This window comes from Ranitomeya imitator, chromosome 8 (assembly GCF_032444005.1).
Source record: "Ranitomeya imitator isolate aRanImi1 chromosome 8, aRanImi1.pri, whole genome shotgun sequence".
In the NCBI taxonomy this organism is placed as follows: domain Eukaryota; kingdom Metazoa; phylum Chordata; class Amphibia; order Anura; family Dendrobatidae; genus Ranitomeya; species Ranitomeya imitator.
In genome coordinates, this window is record NC_091289.1 from 36,055,511 (window position 1) to 36,076,573 (window position 21,063).

A 21,063-nucleotide genomic window follows, 5' to 3' on the forward strand; every position below is an offset into this window, starting at 1 on the left:
TTTTTTTTTTTCCTCCCAGGTTCATGAATTATACATAGACGCTCCGCCAGGTTGTCCTGTATACCCCGGTCCTCGCCTGACTACAACGCTGTTGTACAAAATTATAAAGTCAGGTTATCTTTTAAGTGGATTACTCCGAGAAAATGATTTGAATTCTTTCCGCTCAGGCAAACATCTGCTACATGAAGACAGACATTTTTTTTTGGGGGGTGTGGGGGAAGTGTGGGAGGCAGGTGAGGGAACAGACATCAGGTTATTAACAGCTGTTCATCTGCTCCTTACCGGGAGAATCAGAAAAAATAAGACCGGGCTTAAAGGGTAAATACATGCTTGGAATACTTGGTGTGAATATTCAGTGTGTGCAGAAAATCCGTTACTACAATACTGGCTAAATAGAAATCTCTTCTACATGTTGCTAAAAAAAAAAAAATTCTGCACAAAAATTCCCGAGATGTGGATTTTACAATTTGCCGGATGGCAATTCTTTGTGCTGATTTCACCTATTGCAGTAGAAATGGTGAAATCTGTAAAAACTAATAGTAACAAACTGTTGGAACTTACCCCTAAAGGCTGATAAACCTCATATACTATATAGGGGGTGATGTTAGGGACTTTGGCTACACTTGTATTTTGCTAAAAAAAAAAATACAACAATCCAAAAATAAAGGCCAATTCATCAGATAGCTTTCGCCAAAACTCTAACATAAAGCCGTTTGAAATGTTGCAACGTATTGGGCAAATATTTAGCAACGTTTGGCTTTTTTTTTTTGTAATGCCGGTCCCGGCCTTTTTATAAAGTGGGTGAAGTTTGATTTGGAGGGGTATGGTTTAAACACTGTCGTCAAACTACTCAGAATTTGGAGTAAGACAGAAATGCACTCCTCTTAATGAATTTGGTGAATCTTACTTTGTATGTCTTGATGAATCGAGGCTATTGTGTCTAGTAGTTGTCTAATACACAAATACATAAAAATATTTGGACACACTTAAAAGGGAACCTGTCACCTGAATTTGGCGGGACCGGTTTTGGGTCATATGGGCGGAGTTTTCGGGTGTTTGATTCACCCTTTCCTTACCCACTGGCTGCATGCTGGCCGCAATATTGGATTGAAGTTCATTCTCTGTCCTCCGTAGTACACGCCTGGGCAAGGCAAGATTGCCTTGTGCAGGTGTGTACCAGGTGTGTACTATGGAGGACAGAGAATGAACTTCAATCCAATATTGTGGCCAGCATGCAGCCAGTGGGTAAGGAAAGGGTGAATCAAACACCCAAAAACTCCGCCCATATGACCCAAAACCGGTCCCGCCAAATTTAGGTGACAGGTTCCCTTTAATCATTGAATTCAGCCTGATCCTTGAGTTCATGTTTGTCATATGGTCCCATTGCCCCCCTGGTGTATCACATACTTCCCTCACCCCCAGTGTATAACATCCCGCCCCTCATCTTGCCGGTGCATAACATCCGGCACATCTTCTCCCTGGTACATAAAATAAGGCCCCTCACCTCCGGGCTTTAACATTCGGCCTCTCGTCTCCCCGGTACATAACATTCATCTCCTCGGATACTCTGTAGATTCTTGTCACTGTTCACTGTACTTCTTAGTTCACAGTGACAGTGCGCTTCATTGCCGGCACTGATCAGAAGTGACGAGCTGGCAACAGAGCGCACTGTCATGCACAGTGTAAGTAAAGAATGAGTGATGTCATTTGCGGGGGTGGTGCTGGTCTTTTCTCACTTGTTCTTTACTTATATTGTTAAATCACAATGTATTCTGTGCTTAGTGGGACTAGCCCAGCCCCTGAAATGGACATCGCTGATGATCCGCCTATAATTGTAGTTTCCAACTTTGTTGGAAAGACCCTTTTTCTGTTTCCTATGACTGTGCCCAGTGCATAAGTCCATAACTTCATGGTTAGGGAAGTGTGGTGTGGAGGAACATGACCAGCTGAACAGAGACCAGACATCACATCCATCCAACATCTCGGGGATGACCTAGAATGGAGATTATGAATCTGGCCTCTGCAGAGCGACTCACCCCATATTAATGTCTATGGGTTTAGAACGGGAGGTCAGTAAAGCTCCTGTAAGTGTAATGTGGAGGGGGCACAATACTCTTGTCCATATAATAGTGTACATTGCCTTGAAAACCTGTAAACTTTTCCAGTTTGTTTACTTTTTGTACACAAATTAAAATGTATTTTATTGGGATTTTATGTGATATATCAACAGAAACCAGCAAGTGTTTGTGAAGTGTGAAGGAACTGACACATGGTTTTCTAACGATTTTAAAAATATAAATCTGGAAATTGTGTAGGCCATAATCATTAACATTAACAGAAATAGACATGTAAAATAGATCACTCTGTAATGACTCAATATAATGTATGAGATTCATTTTTTGTATAGAAGAACTGAAATAAATTAACTTTTTGATGATATTCTAATTTTGTGAGAAGCACCTGTATATTCGTGTGTAAGTGTGTGTATGTATATTATGCTGTTTATTCTACTTATATAACATAAAAATATCATCTTATCACTGAGTACAGTAATTTCATCCAGAGATGTGGCATAAGTGCTTCATAGTACATCTAGTACGATCGTTATCTTAGAGATATCTCTACTTTTAACGCTCCTCTCCATTTTTTTTTAACCTGTATTACATTCTTTGAATATCTAAAAGAAAGATTGTTTTACTTTTCTAGAAAACTTTTACATGGGAGTCATGGAGTATACATACTGAATAATATTGGACCACCTAATACATCTGTTTACAAGTCATAACATTTTTTAATCTCTAATTCAAAATACCAATCAATCCTTCATGTCAAGGCTGCAAACTGTAACTTTATATAACCGTCAATGGGTGCTGTTATATACAATGGCATATACATGTAAAATATACATGTAAAAAAAATATGAACACCAATGTAAACCAGCCCATAAGATGCCAAAGGGACCCTATGTATATATTTTGCGTATTTGCTAGATGTTTTGCGTTATGAATGGACTTTAAAGAGGATGTACATTTTGGCATGAAAGTTTGCAGTCACTCTATGTAACTGCAGACTTGTGAATCCTCATATTGTGCATAGTGCATGCTGTCAGGATTCTCCAGTGCCAGTGTGTGAGCAGGCTGGCAGATGCAGTGACTGACAGGAGGCAGATCAAGGGTTAGCAGGTTTTAATAAAACAAGGATTTACTCCACGCAGGGAGATGAGGAAAACCTGAGGCAAAATGCAGACAGAATAGGGAAAACCATGAGGTAAAATGCGGGCAGAATAGGGAAAAACATGAGGTAAAATGCGGGCAGAGTAGGGGAAAATATGAGGTAAAATGCGGGCAGGGTAGGGGAAAACATGAGGTAAAATGCGGGCAGAATAGGGAATACAGGCGTTTGGTTGGGGAGAAATCAACGCAGGAAAACAAAGAAAGTAATTCTCAATTAAGTCACTTATCCATCCGGCGTCCTCCTGACAGGAACGGTTCCGGAGTAAATAATGGCGGCAACAGCCGTTGGCACAACGTGGATCCGGTGTGGTGCTGAAGAAGACGATGATATGTTCCTGGCTGGCAACGTTGAGTCTTTGAAATGTTCCGTGGAGTCCTCAATAGGGAGACTCCGGTGGCCGGCAATGTATAGGCCACAGTTCTGTCAGAGTTAAGCGAAGCTCGATGAGTATACACCATGGATTCAGGGAGCAGTACCCTGTTCCTGTCTCAGTCTCTGTCAGGCGGCACCCGCACAGCACTGACCATTAAGGAGCAATTGGCACCTCGATGTTTGGGATCCAACCTGCACACGGCGGGCTTCTCGTCAGAGTCTCTGCGGTAGATTTTCCTCACAGCTGGGCGCACACCTCTGCAGCTAACCGTCCCTGAAGCAGGAGCTCTCCTTTTCTCCAGCTGCGTGTTCTGCCTTCCCGCCAACTCTCTCTGGACCCGCGCTCTGCGCTCACCCTGGTGATGATTGGTCATGCCCCCTGTCAGCCCGCATAAAGAGTGATCCGGTTCCCTAAACTTTCCCCCAGACAGCAGAGTAGACAGCCCCGTCAATTCCGGACCCGGCACAAGAAAGGCACCCCCAACCTGGTTCCCCTTCTGACAACGGCACCATGAGAGAGCAGTCATATGACCGCAAGTATGAGATTTGCATATTCCAAGCCACACTCCTACTAGACATGCGCAGCGCACTCACAAGTGTATCGAGAGAGGCTCTACACATCTAGTAGGGATGTGGCTGGAAGTATGCAAATCTCATACTTGCAGTCATAATGCCGCCGACTCCCAGTTCAGGAAAATCATGACAGCGCGCAGTGTGTGCGTTGTGAGGATTCACAAGTCTGCAGTCACCTAAAATGACTGCAGATATTTTTGCCAAACCTGGAAAACCCAAACCCTTTGCTGCTTTATTTCATGACTTGAAAAATTATATTATTTTCTGTGCATATAAATTTTTAGCTTCTTTTTAAGCTTTTCATAGTATCTATTTCATCTTTCATCTCTAGCCCGGAGTTATTCTTCTTCCTCTTCATTTCTAAAAAAAAAGATCACACACTGGGGCAGATTAACTATTGAAAACGCTCCAGACATTCTGTCTTAAATTGAGCCAGGAGCGCATATGTTGTGCGCCACATTTATTAAGCACTTCAGATTATGATCACACAAAGGTCTTTTTTTAGATATTTTTTTTAAAGCTTAAAAAATGTAATATACATAAGTTCCAAAAAAAACTAAATGTGTTTTTTTTCAGCTCTAGTTTAATTTCAGTAGGAAATTTTACACCTCAAACGCTCCAACAATTGAAACGCCACTTTTTATCAGTGCATTAAAAAACGTACAAATAAAAGACACTGTATAAATGGCAGTCTTTCCCATTGAAATAAATGGGATTATTTTTAGAATTATTTTACTAGAGGATTCGAAGTGAAATATCAGAAATTTAAATTGTGAAAACACAGGTTATTCTGAATATTTTATCACAAAATACATTACAATCTGATCCGTTCCTCCTGCCGCCCTATAACTCAGTGCCTGCAGATTGGACAGAATTTTCAATGTGAAAGGTTCCCTTTAATGATTGATGAGATTACATTCAGTTCTCATTTTATCCTCCTTGACATATATAGACTTCATTGATTCTTCCGCTTGACTCAATTAATGAAGCAAAATGTAATCTTACAGATAATTACCTCTAACATATCCGATATAGAAGAGGATCCTTGAATAATTTTATGATGTCAAGCACATGAAAATGTCCCTGTGTATGAAAGGTCTAGTGTGATGTGCTCAGAGATGCGGACTTTATGTACTGTATATCCGCATTGTACACTGTGCATTGCTGAATCACATATTATTCCTAACTGAGATTATTGACAATGTACAATGAGCGAGTATACTCGTTGCTCCAGTTTTCCAGAGCACGCGTGGGTGGTCTTCAAGTATTTATGACTGCTCGGAGATTTAGTTTTCCTCGCCACAGCTGAATGATTTACAGCTATTAGCCAGCTTGAGTACATGTGGGGGTTGCCTGGTTGCTAGGGAATCCCCACATGTAATCAAGCTGTCTAGTAGCTGCAAATCATCCAGTAAAAAGGAAAGGAAAAAGTTCCAGCACCAGGCGTCTCTTCATAAAATCTTCAGTACTTTATTCTCATGTCAAGAAAAAAACATCATGTGGGGACGCAGCCCCTAAATGCCTGACGCGTTTCAAACAAAGTTCTTAGTCATAGGCCCACGCCTATGGAACCCAACATAGTATGATACCCTCATAATGAATTCCCCCACACATACGCTTTATGACTGAAAGGTGCTCCAAATGCGGTATCATGCCACCATATTGCCCTCCTTGCACATTATGGTGCAACCAGTGTGCAAACACAGTACAATATCTCCACATTATTATAGAATACTCCCACTTCCACCTAACACAGTATGATGAACTCACGTGTCTCGCCCACAGTATGATGACCCCCACATAGTTTGAAGGTCCGCACACACTATCATGGACAAAACAGTCATTCACACACAGCATTACAGCTCCTACAGATGCCCCCCACACACAGTATAATGCCCTCACAGTCCTCCGCCCCTACAGTATGATGTCCTGCTTACAGTATGATTCTCCCACACTCGCTTTATGATGGCCCCAACACAGTATTATGTCTCCACAGTCATCCCACACACAATATCATGGCCCTCACAGCCCCCCCACATACAGTATGATACCACCACACAGAATGATGGCCCCCACACATAGTATCACAGTCGTCACAAACCTGCTCACAACATGGGCCCCTACTGCTCCCTACCCACAGTATGAGGCGGCTACAGCCTCCCCACACATAGTTTAATTCCTCCACAGTGCCCACACAAACAGTATGATGGCCCACACAGATACCCATACAGTATGGTGTCCCTATAGCCTCCTACAAGGTTTGATGCCCCTATAGCCCCTAACACACATTATGATGCCCCCCACAGCTCCCTTCACAGCATGGAGTCCCTACAGCCCTCACACAGTATGATATCATCATAGTTCGTCCACGACGTATGATTGCCCCCACAGTCATCCCACCCTGGGAAGAACCCAACATTCCCCCATACAGTGTATGATGCCCCCATTGTTTCCCCACAACAAGTACTGACAACATAAAAAAACAACTTCCCTGACATACTGCTCCCTCTATGCAGTGTGTAGACTGAGGCTTTTTGCAGCAGGTACGATCAAGCGATATCATCATGCCTGACGCACAGGCTGAATGATGAACAGAAGTAGCCAACTGACCATTGTAGACGAAGGCGACTACATCTGGATCCTGATGATTCATGGAAATCAAGACTCATGGCACGGCTTGGGGGTGTCATTTTCATCGGGCCCCACAGCATGGTCTGCTGCTATTATCAGTAAGCCACTATATCCCCACTATGTTGCAATAGGGATAGTAATGCTACTGCTCCTCCATACCGCCTAGCTTATGGCTGCAAATCATGAAAAATAAATGTAGCAATGAAGATTTATACACAATTCATCGCCTATGGAAATCTGATTGAAAACCACTATGACCAGTGTAATGGGATATAGGGTTAACATTTCTTATGGTATTGTATTAGATTGGGGGTCCCATAGGTCGTACCCCTAAAGATGTAACATTGCGATTATTATTGTTACAGAATAATCGCTTGCACTTACAAAATAAAGTAACAACGCGGTGAAGCTACAAACGCGCAGGTCACAACGTATGGCATCAAGAGAAGAGGTCGGGAAGATTTCAGATGGTTTGATAGAAACTTTCCGCTTAGTGTAGCATGAAACTACAGTACTTAGAAATGACCTCGTATTTACCGGCCGCCCGCTCAGCCTCCCGGTTATTGATTATGTGAAATCCTAGCAATCATTGCAGCTTTTCTCTCTGCTTATTTGCAGGTCAGTGTAAAAAGATTGTGCCGCCGGAGTCTGGCTCGTTACATATTTTGCACGGAAATGGTTCTTCAGTGGGGACAATTATCATGTTTCAGTGCTCCTCTTCATATCAGCTGGTTGGAGAAGACTTAACGACCTGTGTCTGGAAAGGAAACAGCACCTTGTGGACAGCCGGGGCGCCTTCTTGTAAACGTAAGGGATTTTCTTTTTACATTTTTTCAAAAAAATATGAATACCAATGTAAACCAGCCCATAAGATGCCAAAGGGACCCTATGGATATATTTTGCGTATTTGCTAGATGTTTTGCGTTATGAATGGACTTTAAAGAGGATGTACATTTTGGCATGAAAGTTTGCAGTCACTCTATGTAACTGCAGACTCGTGAATCCTCATATTGTGCATAGTGCATGCTGTCAGGATTCTCCAGTGCCAGTGTGAGAGCAGGCTGGCAGATGCAGATCAAGGGTTAGCAGGTTTTAATAAAACAAGGATTTACTCCACGCAGGGAGATAAGGAAAACCTGAGGTAAAATGCAGACAGAATAGGGAAAAACATGAGGTAAAATGCGGGCAGAATAGGGAAAATCATGAGGTAAAATGCGGGCAGAGTAGGGGAAAACATGAGGTAAAATGCGGGCAGAATAGGGAATACAAGGGTTTGGTTGGGGAGAAATCAACGCAGGTAAACAAAGACAGTCATTCTCAATGAAGTCACTTATCCATCCGGCGTCCTCCTGACAGGAACGGTTCCAGAGTAAATAATGGCGCCAACAGCCGTCGGCACAACGTGGATCCGGTGTGGTGCTAAAGAAGACGATCTTCTTTGAAATGTTTTTGAAATGTTCCGTGGAGTCCTCAATAGGGAGACTCCGGTGGCTGGCAATGTATATGCCACATCGACGAGTAGGCACTGTGGATTCAGGGAGCGGTACCCTGTTCCTGTCTCAGTCTCTGTCAGGCGGCACCCGCACAGCACTGACCATTAAGGAGCAATTGGCACCTCGATGTTTGGGAGCCAACCTGCACACGGCGGGCTTCTCGTCAGAGTCTCTGCGGTAGATTTTCCTCACGGCTGGGCGCACACCTCTGCAGCTAACCGTCTCTGAAGCAGGAGCTCTCCTTCTCTCCAGCTGCGTGTTCTGCCTTCCCGCCAACTCTCTCTGGACCCGCGCCCTGCGCTCACCCTGGTAACGCTTCCCTAAACTTTCCCCCAGACAGCAGAGTAGACAGCCCCGTCAGTTCCGGACCCGGCACAAGAAAGGCACCCCCAACCTGGTTCCCCTTCTGATAACGGTACCATGAGAGAGCAATCATATGACCGGTTCTTCAGTGGGGACAATTATCATGTTTCAGTGCTCCTCTTCATATCAGCTGGTTGGAGAAGACTTAACGACCTGTGTCTGGAAAGGAAACAGCACCTTGTGGACAGTCGGGGCGCCTTCTTGTAAACGTAAGGGATTTTTTTTTTCACATTTTTTCATTAGTCGTTGAGCGGTTTTACTCCTGATGTCTTCACGTGGTGGCCATGAGTTTTAGACTTAGGGAATCAAGAATTATCGTTTCACCTTGCTGAGAGTGACATATTAAGCATGTTGAGATGAGGAGGCTTAAAGCCTCAATGCTCCTCTGAGAAATACGCAAATTGTCTCTTCAGAGAGGAAGAGGACTATAGGCTTGCGGCTTTAAGTCTCCTTATCTCGACATGCTCAACATGTCACTCTACGCAAGGAGAAACGATACTTCTTGGATCCCGGTCAGACGCCTCTCACACAGCCAAACCAGTTCTCCACTTTGCACTGACGAGGGGCACTACCCCGAAACACAGTGTCTCCAAATTGATATTCTGGTTTGGCTTTTATCCTAAGTCATGTGACAAGGCTCGTTAAAGGGCCGACGTTGATTTTTAGGATTGCTACTTCCAATAGGTGGCACTAGAGTTCTGGTCCTCTTCCTCTCTGAAGAGTCAATTTGCAGATTTAGGGAATGAAGGGATATTTTTCCACGGATGACGTTTATTCCCTATCCAAAGGGTAGAAGATAAATGTTTGATGATTTTGGGTCCTGTTTCTGAAACACTCACTGATGACTAGACTCACCGTTCTTTTTATCTGTGGTCAAAAATGGATGTCAGTCCATTCATTTATTCATTTGCAGCTAAGAAGAACAGAAGAACCAAACCACATTCTAGTGATCGTTAATGGAACCGACGTACCATGAGAACCCCTCCAGGAACCTTTATTTGCCAAAACAAAAAGGGGACCTGACATCTGATTCATGCAGTTCGATCCACAGGCAGCATGTATCAGGCACTGGCTTTATGATCTCAGTCCTATATGTTTAACTCTGAAATATTGTGGCGCTTCAGTGAAAAACAATGCATGAGCTCCACTGGGGACTAGTCGGACAGGCTAGTCCCTGCCAGTTTCTCTCCGCCCCCTGCCCTGGAGTGACAGGTCTCTCCCTGCTTGCATATATAGGGAGAGACCTTTCAGTCACTGGCAGCAGGAGGGGGAAGCCACCGGGGATCTGCCTGTCTGATTAGTCTTCGATGCGGCTTGTACAATTGTTTTTCTTGGAAATGCCGCAGCGATTCAGAATTAAACATCTATAGTTGAAATTGTACATCCAATATGTGATACATTCTACCTGTGGATCAGCTGTCAGGTTCCCTTTAAAAGGAGGCCATGACATAAAGTATATGGACATTTTCGGGGACACTTTTTTTTTCTTCACTTTTACTTATATGCATGTATTTTAGCTAAAAATAATTCTTGCAATTGCGTTTCATTAAAAATGTGGGTTGTACAGGCTTTCTATTTCACTGTGCATTGCTGGATGCAGAATGAATGAACTAAGAATCCATCAGACAGCTCCTTCTGGAGAGTTTTTAACTTTGCCTTTTTACTATACTTTTCTTAACCGATGTACGAGCACATGAAAGTTTCGCTCAAGTTGAATGTTGTTTGTGGTCATAAGTCAACTGAAAAAGGGTCGACCATGTACCCTCCGGGAAAAAAAAGTAGTGGAACCCTCATTAGACCAGCTGGTGACTAAGAGACCAACATTCGAAGAAGTGGCATGGTGGTTTCCCAATACTGCAGACGCTATGATATACCAATTGGCGAGGGGCATCACCGTGAGACCCCCACTGTTCAAGTACTGATGGCTTTTACCAATATGTCGTTATTACCCCAGACTACAAATGTACACCAAGCAACGTAGAGCAATGGGAGGGTGACTAGCCTCGAATGTTAAGATTGCCTTAAAATAAAAAAGAAATTTCCATGTCTTAATGCAAAGAAGCCAAAAAATGGCAGCCCCCCAATGATCACATAATAATGGCCTATCATAGGCACCTGCAAAAAGCCTTAAAGGGGTTAACGTCAGCGCGGTGGAGACCTCGTTAAATAAAAATGTTGTTGTTTATGGGGCATAATATTAAATAAGGTTGAAGGAAGATGTTTATTCTTCATCGCTGACTCATCAGTTCTCTCCCCATCTGTCAGTGCTGATTGTGCTGCACGACACAGGAAGGGTAAATGGAGATCAGTCAGATATTTGGAGATTTAAAAAAAGCGTAAAAAATCACAACTTGGTTAATTCTCTTTTGAGAAAATGCTAAAAAAAAAAGTAATAAAACCTTTTGCTTTGATACTGAAGGCTCTTAGAATGCAATACTGTAATGGGTATAGACAATGAAACATTGACCTCACTGGCGGCTGAGTTCCCAGTATAGACGTAGGTCATAATAACTGAAAAAAATAAATACATTATTGATCTTTTAGAAATAAATAAGTTTTTGCTGAATCGGCAGTATTAGCACCAAAGGATATGAACGTATACTCATACAGTACATAATGTATATATGTGTGTGTATATACAGTTAGGTCCAGAAATATTTGGACAGTGACACAAGTTTTTACATTTTAGCTGCTTACCAAAACATATTCAAGATACGGTTATATAATAAATATGGGCTTAAAGTTCAGACCCTCAGCTTTAATGTAAGAGTATTCACATCCTAATTGGAGTAAGGGTTTAGGAATTACAGCTCTTTAATATGTACAGTAGCTGCGTTTTTTTAAAGGGACCAAAAGTAATTAGACAATATCTCAAAAGCTCTTTAATGGGCTATTTGTTCATTAATCCATCATCAATTAAGCAGAAAAAAAGGTCTAGCGCTGATTCCAAGTGTGGCATTTGCATTTGGAAGCTGCTGTGAACCCACAACATGCGGTCAAAGGTGCTCTCAATGGAAGAGAAACAGACTAACATTAGGATAAAAAAGAAGAAATCCACCAAGTTGCGCCAAGGATCTCGAAAAGTAAGAGATTTGCAAGCATCCATCGAGTGGCCAGAGAGTACTAACCTGGCCAATGGACAATTGAATGTCCCTTCGTACAGATGAACTATAACTACAGATAATTACATTGAGTGCCATTGTAGTCTACAGAAAGCAGAAAGGCAAACCTCCAGTGGGCAAAAGAGTAGAAATAGAAATCTATGATCCCTTCCTCGCTAGTGGTGTTGGAGTAATGGCATAAGAAATGCTTTTTTTGGCACACTCTGGGTCCTCTGATTACTGTGGGATGAATCCTTGTACAGTAGGGCTTACCTAAGCATTGTGGTTTACGAAGTTGATCCCTTCATGGTAGCTGTTTGCCCAATGGTAGAAGGACACTTTTAGAAGGACAGTGCACTATGCCTCAATGGTCATATAGTCATGGGAACATGGCAGTGAGTTTTCTAGGTCTTCACAGCCTTAAAGGGAACCTGTCACCCCGTTTTTTGAGATTGAGCTATAAATACTGTTAAATAGGGCCTGCGCTGTGTGTTCCTATAGTGTATGTAGTGTACCCCGATTCCCTATGTATGCTGAGAAATAACTTACCAAAGTCGCCGTTTTCGCCTGTCAATCAGGCTGGTCAGGTCGGGAGGGCGTGGTGACATCGCTGGTTCTTCCTCAGCTTTACGTTGGTGGCGTAGTGGCGTAGTGGTGAAGACACAGCGCGCGATCTGCGCTGTCATCCCTTTCGTCGGTGGGGGCGGCCATCTTCCTGGGGCCGCGCGTGCGCAGATCGAGTGCTCTGCTGCACGGGGCTTCAGGAAAATGGCCGCGGGATGCCGCGCGTGCGCATTAGAGATCGCGGCGGCCATTTTCCCAAAGCCGAGATGCAAACTCGGCTTTGGGAAAATGGCCGCCGCGATCTCTAATGCGCACGCGCGGCATCCCGCGGCCATTTTCCTGAAGCCCCGTGCAGCAGAGCACTCGATCTGCGCACGCGCGGCCCCAGGAAGATGGCCGCCCCCACCGACGAAAGGGATGACAGCGCAGATCGCGCGCTGTGTCTTCACCACTACGCCACTACGCCACCAACGTAAAGCTGAGGAAGAACCAGCGATGTCACCACGCCCTCCCGACCTGACCAGCCTGATTGACAGGCGAAAACGGCGACTTTGGTAAGTTATTTCTCAGCATACATGGGGAATCGGGGTACACTACATACACTATAGGAACACACAGCGCAGGCCCTATTTAACAGTATTTATAGCTCAATCTCAAAAAACGGGGTGACAGGTTCCCTTTAATCTTATACAGCGCTTCTGGGATGAGGTGGGATTAACTGTTCAGAGTATATCAGAATCTCTCATCTAATTTACGGCAACTGCAAGAAGCTGTCTTGTCCACATGGCCCAGGGCCAAAAATCCTGCAGAACGATTTCAAATCTATACCAGGACAAATTTCTGAAGGCCAAAAGGAGGTCCAACTCTTTACCAGATGGGGGTCTCTAATAAAGTGGTGGTTTAGTGTATTTGGCTATGCTTAGACTAGAGATGAGTCGATCTGTCGAGATTGAATTTGCTAAACCTTGTGGATTTCATGGGAAAATTGAACTTTTTATAAAATGTGACTACAATTCATTACCACTTGAATAAATTCTCCCATCTCCAGCTTATACTTATCCTCACTAATCCTAGTAATTGCAGTGTTATGAAACTATACATCTTACATTGTTATAGTACCTAAATGCAATGAAAGCCTGCCTGAGTCATGAATATACATATATCCAGCATTTATCACCGAGGTCTACTTGGCTTGCTGTTTCCAATCCATATCTGTCACCAGGTAGTCTTAAGTATTAATGATATAAAATTGGATAATAAAGAACACTTTGTAGCTTGAAGCTTGAACGACATCCAGAATTTAGCACGCGGAGACTCGTCTACATTTCGGCAATAAAAGAAGAGGGGGGGGAATTCAACAATGGCGTAATGATAAAATGGCTCATCCGTTTGGTGTACTTATCCATAATTTATCTCGCTTTACAGCTTTATCAAAATACGAGACGTTTGGATTTAAAGTGGCCGTCATTGCCTCCATCGTGAGCTGCGCGATCATCCTGTTGATGTCAATGGCTTTTTTGGTGTGCTGCCTTGTGAACTGCGTGAAGAAAAGTGAAAGGAGGCGATCAGAAAGGTGAGATGGAAGGGAAAAAAAAGGTCTGACCAACTACATTATACACTTATATTACTGGCTTTGCCCCTCTTTGATCACCTGGACAAGAGGAGGCAGTTGCCACTGATGATACTTTCCTATTGGTCTGCACATCACCCCTAATAATATCCATAAATATCCAATCCGGGCCATATTAAAATAACATAAGAAAATGTTCTTTTTTTTTTGTATAGTGCCAGCATATTCTTCAGCACTTTTGCAAGTCGGGAAGTAATAAATGAGTAAAATAATGGGAGTTTTGCACTGGGTGCAGCACGGGAGAAGTCCTGCTGAAACGAAAAGATATAATACATTGTATATTAGAAATTTTGTCGTTATTTAACATTGAGGCATTGTTCACGTGTCATTTTTGGTCAGTATTTGATCAATATTTCCAAGCCAAAACTAAAGTGGGATCCAAAACGTAGAGCATGTGTAAATCTTTCAATTATGGTTTTTTTCACTCTTGATTTTGGATTACAAATGCTAACTAGTGGCTGTGAATAGTGCCACATGATTCCACATCATTGCTAACAACTGTTGGATCACTTTGTGTCCAACCAATGGGACTCAACTATAACTCTAAAAATGGGAGTGCCAAGGTCCTCTATGTGATTAGAGCCATGGTCAAGCGTGTGCACTACTGCCCCGTCCACAGGAATTTTGGGATTCCCGTTCTCACCTGGTCGGACCGAAAAGTGATCAAACATTTAACATCTATCCGGACGATTGAGGATAAGAGTATCTTAATGAAAAATAAAACCTTTAAAGGATAGCTTTACTTTCAATTAACCTTCCAGAATAAATTAACTACACGGTGTGTTTACCTGAGGAAGACAACTATTTCTGGCTTGTATCCTGACTTTTCACCAATTTCCCCTCCGTAGGCTCTATCAATTAATCTATTAATTTGCCATCGACTTTGAGCTGGTAGTAGCAGATCAGCTGCTATAATCTCTCCCATACAGAACACAGAGAAGGATTAATGCTCTTCATTACTTAATTAGCATGCAGACAGAAATGGAAGCAAAGAGGAAATTACACTTCACTAATGATCAGTGTAGATGGGAATCCAGCACTGGAGTGAGATAAAAGCTCAGCATGATCTTCCTGTGTCTCCCTCTGCTTGTTTCCTCACTCTGCTCCCCTCCTCTCCACTCTCCGTAGAGAGTGCTGTGTAACATGACACCTGCAATCCGTCTTGTCTGAGCAAGATGGATTTGAGTTGTTTGTTTCTAAAGAGTAGATGACCAGTTCAGAAGGGAAGTATGAGGGGAAGAAGTGGAGAAAAAAACCCGTAAGACTGTAATAAAATATGTTATAAAGTTTATTTTATTAACCTGTACAATGAATTTATGCAAAGGTAGTTAAAAGTATAGTTCCATTTTAGTTTACTTTGTTGAGCAGATTAGGTGGAGACAAAATGGTAAGAACAGCAGAGGATATGGGGACCATAACATGTATATAACGACAATATCGAGACACAGAAATATTTTTTTATTTACTTATCCCATTGAGAAAAATATTGATAAACAGGAAAAAAAAAAGAAATAAAAAACATATCCAAATGCACCCTAGTAATTGGCGTCCCCACCTTGCATGATTGCACTAGGAAGTGCAACTTCCTTACGGGACTGTGGCAAACAAACAATGGAGTGACTGCTACACCTCCTCTCTGGAATACCCAAAGGATGGGTGCAAATAGTGCTAGAGAATATGGAAAACAGGATATCCAGAAGACGTGAAGCCATCGCATTAGCGTATTCCTCTATAATGGTGTAATAGAATGTACAACGCGTTTCAAAAGCATATCACTCTCTCTCTTAATCTACCTTTTAATTCATGGTGGTTTCTACCTGAAGAAGAGAGTTGTACGCTCTTGAAACGCGTTGTACGTTCTCCTACTTCATAATATAGGAATACACTAATATGATGGCTTTAATTCTTTTCGATACACGCTTGCCATGATGTCTTGGTTTCCTAATTTGCCGTTCCTATTTGGAAAAATATGTAGTGTCCGATCTAAACGAGTCAATTAGTATTTCTCCCTGTCGGAAAATGAAGTTTGATTAAAGGAGTATTCCCATCTTGTACACTTGTAGCATATACTGCAATAGAACCTACATCTTTCTCGGGAATGAAGACCCGTCTTGCAAAGCTGTCAGTGAAGAAGTAGTCGGAATGCCTATACAAATGAATGGGAATTCCAACCACCTAGCAATACTCGAGATTGGTGGGGGTCCCATTCATAGGACCGGCATCTCCTATACATCTGACATTTCATGTGGATAATAAATAAAAGTACAAATGGTAATAAATACCCCTTTAATAACCACTTGCCTGGAACCATGTTCTAAGTTGGGTGGGTCTTGGTGTTGTCTTGTCTAAAGTACTAGATATTTCCATTTGTTCGCTTTTTTTTGCCAAACCTATACAATTTGCCACGATCTTATAGAAATTCACAGCAAAGCCACTATTTATGAGAGCTGCATGCTGATGGGCTGGAATCTACATTTGGTTAGATTTGTGAAAACGGTGTCTTGGTTGGTTGCTAAAAAGAATAGCCCCAAATCATCAAGACCGGCGGATTCTGTCATTGGTCTTGTTTAAGGACATCTTGGAGCAGATGCGCCATCACCCATTTTGCCCCCAAAAGAATGGCATGAAAATTGTGCCTTTATAGATCTTTTTTTTTCTACCATTAATCTGGCAGAAAAGCATGGATTATTTACCCCCAAAGGTCTCCTTTTCTCTTCTGTAGTTTTGATTAATCTTCCCCCATTACGTCTTATTTCTGGCTCCTTTCTGAGATTTCTTTCCACCTCCTTGTATCTCCTGTATTTATCCGCATATCAGCTTTGTGCTATATCTCGGGAGAGTAGAAACAATCATGGGTAATAAACCAAGAATGAATCCGTAAAGAGAAATTAATGTCTTTTAATAATATGTAGCAGGGGGCACATCCGGACTAAATATTCTCATCAGAGCGCAGGAGTTCGCGCCTTCCCTGTTGGATATAAATACAGTTGTGCGGCAATACGTCCTCTGTCTCATAATAATGAAATGCAACCCATTATTTGAATTTTACACCGTCCATGTAGGAAGAACTCGCATCGGATTCATTTTTGCGCTGACTCAGTAGTTTCCTTGGTTACCGCTGGTATTGGTCCTCTCATTATAAAACCTGACGCCATGAATTAGCTATTGCTATTGCGACTCGAGAGCTTCAAACACTAAATGCTTCTGTATTTTACATTTTCTGGACGTCAGCACAATTGCCTTTATGTTGCAGATTGGCGTTTCTCAATATTACTAAGCCAAGCCCCCCCCCCCCGTACTCAAATTAATTACATTACAATATCATCAAGGCTGTGATCAAAAACTCTGCTATGTACAGAAACGCACAACAGGAGGGCAGTGCAAATACCCGCTAGTGATATGCCATGTTCCCCATGGGGTCTAAATAGGACAGTTTGAAAGCTTTGGTCTTTGTGGTGTCATCATCATCATCGACATCCTGACATGCACCATTACCTTCCTGCTCATATGTTGAAAAACTCTCCCAGTGCCATGAAAGCCAGATATTTGGCACAGTGTAAGTGGACTGAGGATTCCATAGTGAGCAGCAGAGGATCAGAAGGTACGGTGAGAACCAGACAGGTGGCGATGAGTAGCAAAGGGGCTGGAGAGGTGAGCGGTGAGTAGCAAAGGGGCTGGAGAGGTGAGCAGCAAAGAGGCTGGAGAGGTAGCAGTAAGCAGCAGAGGGGCTGGAGAGGTGAGCGGTGAGTTGCAGAGGGGCTGGAGAGGTGAGCGGTGAGTAGCAAAGGGGCTGGAGAGGGGAGCAGCAAAGAGGCTGGAGAGGTGAGCGGTGAGTAGCAGAGAGGCTGGAGAGGTGAGCGATGAGTAGCAGAGGGGCTGGAGAGGTGAGCGGTGAGTAGCAGAGGGGCTGGAGAGGTGAGCGGTGAGTAGCAGAGGGGCTGGAGAGGTGAGCGGTGAGTAGCAGAGGGGCTGGAGAGGGGAGCGGTGAGTTGCAGAGGGGCTGGAGAGGGGAGCGGTGAGTTGCAGAGGGGCTGGAGAGGTGAGCGGTGATTAGCAGAGGGGTTGGAGAGGTGAGCTTTGAGTAGCAGATGGGCAAGAGAGGTGAGCGATGAGTAGCAGAGGGGCTGGAGAGGGGATTGGTGAGGAGCAGGAGGGCTAAAGAGGGGAGTGGTGAGGAGCAGAAAGGCTGAAAAGGGGAGTGGTGAGTAGTAGAGGGGCTGGAGCGGTGAGTAGCAGAGGGGCTGGAGCGGTGAGTAGCAGAGGGGCTGGAGAGGTGAGTAGCAGAGGGTCTGGAGAAGTAAGCAATGAAGGGGATGGAGAGGGCAGCATTGAGGGGCAGAGGGTCTGGAGAAGGGAGTGGTGAGGACTAGAGGGTCTGGAGATGGAGTGGTGAGGCATATAGGGGAGCAGGGAGGAGTAGAGGGGATGGAAAGGGGAGTGGTGAGTACCAGATGGACTGGAGAAGTGAGTAGCAGAGGGGATAAATAGGGGAGTGGTAAGGAGCAGAGGCAATGGAGAAGGGAGCAGTGAGGAGCAGAGAGGCTGGAGCGGTTAGTAGCAGAGGGGCTAGAGAGGTGAGCTGTGAGTAGCAGAGGGGCTGGAGTGGTGAGTAGCAGAGGGGCTGGAAAGGTGAGTAGCAGAGGGGCTGGAGAAGTAAGCAGTGAAGGGGATGGAGAGGGCAGCATTGAGGGGCAGAGGGTCTGGAGAAGGGAGTGGTGAGGAGTAGAGGGGCTGGAGATGGACTGGTGAGGCATATAGGGGAGCAGGGAGGAGTAGAGGGGATGGAAAGGGGAGCGGTGAGTACCAGATGGACTGTAGAGGTGAGTAGCAGAGGGGATAAATAGGGGAATGGTAAGGAGCAGAGGCAATGGAGAGGGGAGCAGTGAGGAGCAGAGAGGCTGGAGCGGTTAGTAGCAGAGGGGCTAGAGAGGTGAGCTGTGAGTAGCAGAGGTGTCCCGGAGAGGGGAGTGATGAGGTGAATATAAGATTTTGTATTTTTAACCTTTTTATGACCCATTATGATTCAGAAAAATGTAGTTCAGCTGCTGCTGTTTTGCTGAATCCACAAAATAGCAAGTTACAAATAATCTGCAATTTGGCGAATGTTGTTTTTTGTAAATTTTGAGTTGAATTAAATTCCATTATAATGTATTTGCTCATCTCTAGCCAGCATCACAAACATACCGCTGGTCTGAACTGTCAATCATTCTGGAGCGCACCGCCCTCCTGGCAAGCAAAAATTCAGGAGTCAGGGGAGTGGGATGAACTATGAAAAATGCATCATGAGACAATGCCTGTAAAAAAAATGGGTAAAAATAATACCATGCAACCAGTCTTGCTTACCATGGGTGCGAATTTGCAGTTGCGTAATCCAAGTGTAAAGCTCCTTGTAGGGTTTCCTTTCACAGAATTTCAGTGATTAGTAGAATATGAAGTGTGTTCAAGAATTTCCTCTCATTCCCAAGTACAGATTGGTGATATGACTTCTAATAATATCTTCCAAATTAATTTTCTTTTGACACCTGAAAAAAGAGACGTCGATTAGGCTCCTCTTTAATCGGCCTGGGGAACATTATGTTTTTGTTAAGCTTAAATTGAAATCGTGTTAAAGTTAATTAAGTGGAAAGTAAAACAAAAAATAAATGAAGAAGAGGAAAGCTGAGGAGGAAAACGACACATGGAATTATCATCAAAATATACTTGCCTTATGTGTTGGTTAAATTAATTTTACTTATCATTTGTATTATAAAAATCCGTTTTAAGTGTTTAATGGACATTTTGTTCAGAAGATAAAGCCTATAATTGCCATTCACATAGTCCCCGGCTTTAGGAGGCAAATTCAGTGTGTATTTAGAATTGAGACAAAGGTGTCGTGCCGAATCGGTGACAGTGTTCTACTTTTTAGGTTTTGGGGGTAAGTGGTGGTATTGATGTTACTTTTCAAAGGATTCTATCAATTTAGGAGCTAATCTACTATATAATTGTCTAAGGGTCACTTCCGTCCGTCTGTCTGTCCTTCTGTCACGGTTATTCATTCGCTGATTGGTCTCGCCAGCTGCCTGTCATGGCTGCCGCGACCAATCAGCGACGGGCGCAGTCCGGAAGAAAATGGCCGCTCCTTACTCCCCGCAGTCAGTGCCTGTCGCCCGCATACTCCCCTCCGGTCACCGCTAACACAGGGTTAATGCTGGCGGTAACGGACCGCGTTATGGCGCGGGTAACGCACTCCGTTACTGCCGCTATTAACCCTGTGTGTCCCCAACTTTTTACTATTGACGCGGCCTATGCAGCATCAATAGTAAAAAATGTAATGTTAAAAATAATTAAAATAAACAAACCTGCTATACACACCCTCCGTAGCAGCTCGCACCGGTTAATTGCAATCTTAAAGGGGTTATCCTGAACTATATTAGTTTTTTGGCTCATAGTCAAAAGGACTAACAGGCAGGTACCTGTCTGTTGTACCCAGCATCAGCTCAAAGTGGTCACTGACCGCTCCTGCCGGCGATTCAGCTGCTTCACATCAACAGAGCAGTTCTCCTTCTTCCGGGCTGGTCTATTGATTGGGCGTAACTGCAGGTGTCTTGCTGTTTGGCAGCTAGCTCCCCGCAGTTGGGCAGCGGGGAGCTGGCTGTCAATCATCATGATGTTGGCAGTCACACCCCATCAGCAGAGCACAGAGGAAGAGAAGCCACTACTCTGACGTCAGTAGAAGCTGCAGAATCGCAGGCAGGAGCTCTCTGTGACCGTTCTGTGCTGGCAGACACCGGCACTGGGCACAACAGGCAAGTAATTGGCAACTACCTGCCTATTAGTTCTTTGACTCATAGTAAAAAATAATTTAGATTATGATCCCCAATGGGGGACAGTGCTGATAATGTCTGGACAGTGCTGTGGAAATAATGGCACAATATAAATGAGTAAAATAAATAAATCTAGTCCTGGATAATCCCTTTAAGAAATTGTTGTGTTATATGAAATTCAAGGAATGACCAGGGAATTCTTTAAACAATGTTATGAGGCATGAAAGCTTCATCTTTTTATTTAGCAAAAATTATATATATCCTGTAAAAATGGTCATTGCAATTTACATCCATAAACC

General features: G+C 43.5%; 1 protein-coding gene and 1 long non-coding RNA gene across 4 annotated transcripts in view; one reads left to right on the forward strand and one right to left on the reverse strand.

The window, feature by feature from the left end:
- Positions 1-21,063, forward strand: part of SUSD3 (sushi domain containing 3) — a 73,481-nt gene that overhangs the window by 37,642 nt on the left and 14,776 nt on the right. The window contains exons 2-3 of one of the 2 annotated variants that reach the window (XM_069736738.1): positions 7,429-7,617; positions 13,757-13,904. In XM_069736738.1, coding sequence (XP_069592839.1) covers positions 7,429-7,617; positions 13,757-13,904 — 337 coding nt within the window. Of the gene's footprint in view, positions 1-7,428; positions 7,618-8,250; positions 8,876-13,756; positions 13,905-21,063 lie in introns of those variants that run through there. The other variant, XM_069736739.1, reaches the window with a different exon arrangement.
- LOC138647612 (uncharacterized) overlaps positions 12,972-21,063 on the reverse strand; it is a 78,202-nt gene continuing 70,110 nt past the window's right edge. For both annotated transcript variants that reach the window (XR_011315009.1, XR_011315010.1), the window contains exons 4-5: positions 19,305-19,483; positions 12,972-13,868 (exon numbers count right to left, since the gene is read on the reverse strand). This is a non-coding gene — a long non-coding RNA (uncharacterized lncRNA). The remainder of the gene's footprint in view (positions 13,869-19,304; positions 19,484-21,063) is intronic.